Source organism: Anneissia japonica, unplaced genomic scaffold (assembly GCF_011630105.1).
Source record: "Anneissia japonica isolate Jap-2015-1 unplaced genomic scaffold, ASM1163010v1 scaffold3626_len63805_cov211, whole genome shotgun sequence".
NCBI lineage: Eukaryota > Metazoa > Echinodermata > Crinoidea > Comatulida > Comatulidae > Anneissia > Anneissia japonica.
The window spans coordinates 9,669-11,718 of record NW_022709506.1 but is presented as its reverse complement, the minus strand read 5'-3'; the positions used below and the strand labels follow the sequence as shown (position 1 = coordinate 11,718).

General features: G+C 37.1%; 1 protein-coding gene across 1 annotated transcript; it reads right to left on the bottom strand.

The window, feature by feature from the left end:
• Positions 1-1,002: 1,002 nt before the first annotated feature.
• LOC117106694 (uncharacterized protein K02A2.6-like) lies at positions 1,003-1,812 on the bottom strand. The gene has a single exon (XM_033248097.1). It carries the CDS (start codon positions 1,810-1,812, stop codon positions 1,003-1,005), a length of 810 nt encoding a protein of 269 aa, XP_033103988.1.
• Positions 1,813-2,050: the final 238 nt, after the last annotated feature.

The following is a 2,050-nucleotide window of genomic DNA, read 5'->3' as shown; positions in this document are numbered from 1 at the left end:
CATTATTCCGAATTCAGCCGAGTCACCGTCATCATGATAGTTTCTTTAATAAGGATCGAAGTCGTTGTTCGGCTCTTCTCCCAGAAGTTGTCGCCAGCTACGACTTAGGTTTTTATTTTTATTTTTTTAAACATGATATCAATAAAACGTTTTAAGTCAAAAGTGTGATTGTGTTATTCATTCAATTGTGATCTTTTCTAACATATTAATTAATATCTTAAATTCCTGTTCAATTTTTAATTTCCATTTTACTTATAAATTCCAATATCTGTCTCTTATACACATCTTTCAGCAATTGTTCAGCAATTCAATCAATGTTCAATAATCAATGTATAATCAATGTTCATTCAATGTTCAATAATCGACTTTCAGCAATCAAATCAATGTTCAATAATCAACGTTCAGTAATCCAATCAATGTTCAATTAACGCTTGCATTTCTTTTCTTTTTTTTAATTACTGTGCAAACATAGAGCTATTGTATTTGGGATTTGGTTTGACAGTTCGTCCACTTCGGGTTCTTGTTGGCTGAATCTGTGTTGGATTTTGTAGTAGTTCTTCACGAGGCTGAATTTGCATTTGTGGTTTTGGGTTGTGTATTGGCTGTGTGTCCTGGAATTGTAATGGTATATAAACAGCTTTTTGTATCGGCTTATTTTCTGTTACAGGAAGCAGATATTTTCTGTTTCTTCTTATTTGCGTTTCACCGGTATTGACCATATAGGATCTTTGCTGTTCAAGAATCTTGCTGATCGTTCCCATGCGATCATGTCCTTTCTTTGTTCTTATTCGAACTGTCTGGTTTTGTTGAAGCGCTGGGAGTGCGCTTGCCTGTGCTTTTTCGTCATAGTAGCGCTTCTGTTATTTTCTCTTCATTTCTAATTGATTTCTTACAACTTTTGTATTGATTGGTTTTGGTGTCAGTAAGAATTTGTTTGTGTAGAGAGGATTTCTAGTTGAATGTGATAGTAGTCTTTGTGCCGGTGATTTGAGAACATTATATCTAGGCACATTGCGTAAGTTCAGAAGATTTTGATAGATATCTGATCCATCTCTTTGTGTCTTTTCTAACAACATCTTTGCCTGCTTTAATTACCGCATTCTCTGAACGGCCATTTGATTGGGCATGTTCAGGACTACTCGTGATGTGAACAAAGTTCCATTCTGATGCGAACTGTTTGAATTGTTGACCTGAATACTGACCTCCATTGTCACTTATGAGAATCCGCGGTGTACCATGGGTAGCAAAGTGACGCTTCAGTTTCACTATTACCGTGGCTGATGTTAAGTCAGTTAAAGTATTCACTTCAAACCATCCGGAATAGGAATCTACGAGTACCAGGAAATGCTTATTGTTCCACTCAAATATATCTGTGGCAACAATCGACCATGGTAGATCTGGAATGTTATGTAAAAGTAAGGGCTCCTTGGCTTGATGTGACTTTAGGGCATTACATACCTGGCAGGATGACACAAACTTGTTTATGTCATCGCACATTGATCTCCAATAGACAATTTCCTGTGCTCTGCGTTTTGTAGCTTCTATTCCAGGATGTCCTTTGTGTAGTATTTGTGTATATGATGACTGGAGAGAGGTAGGAATTATGCTTTTATGTCCTTTCATAACTATTCCATTGTCTACTGAGATTTCATCTCTGAAAGTAAAATAACTTCGTATTTCTGAAGGGCACGACTTTTGAGTTTTTGGCCATCCCTTAAATATTGTGTTAATTAACATCTGTAGAGTGCGATCCTCTTTCGTTGCACTTCGCAGCTCTTCCTGTTTAGCATCAGAGATGTGCGATACTTCCATGACTTCATACAGATAATCATCATCACCAGTATCTGTAGTAGGTGCTCGTGATAAGGTGTCTGCCAAATATAGCTCAGCACCTTTCTTGTATACCAACTCAAAGTGGTATCTTTGTAACTGCATTAGTAATTTCTGCAGACGAGCTGGCGCTTTGTGAAGTGGCTTCTTCACAATGGTTATCAGTGGTTGATGGTCTGTTTGTATGGTTATTTGTTTCCCATATATGTACTGATGGAAT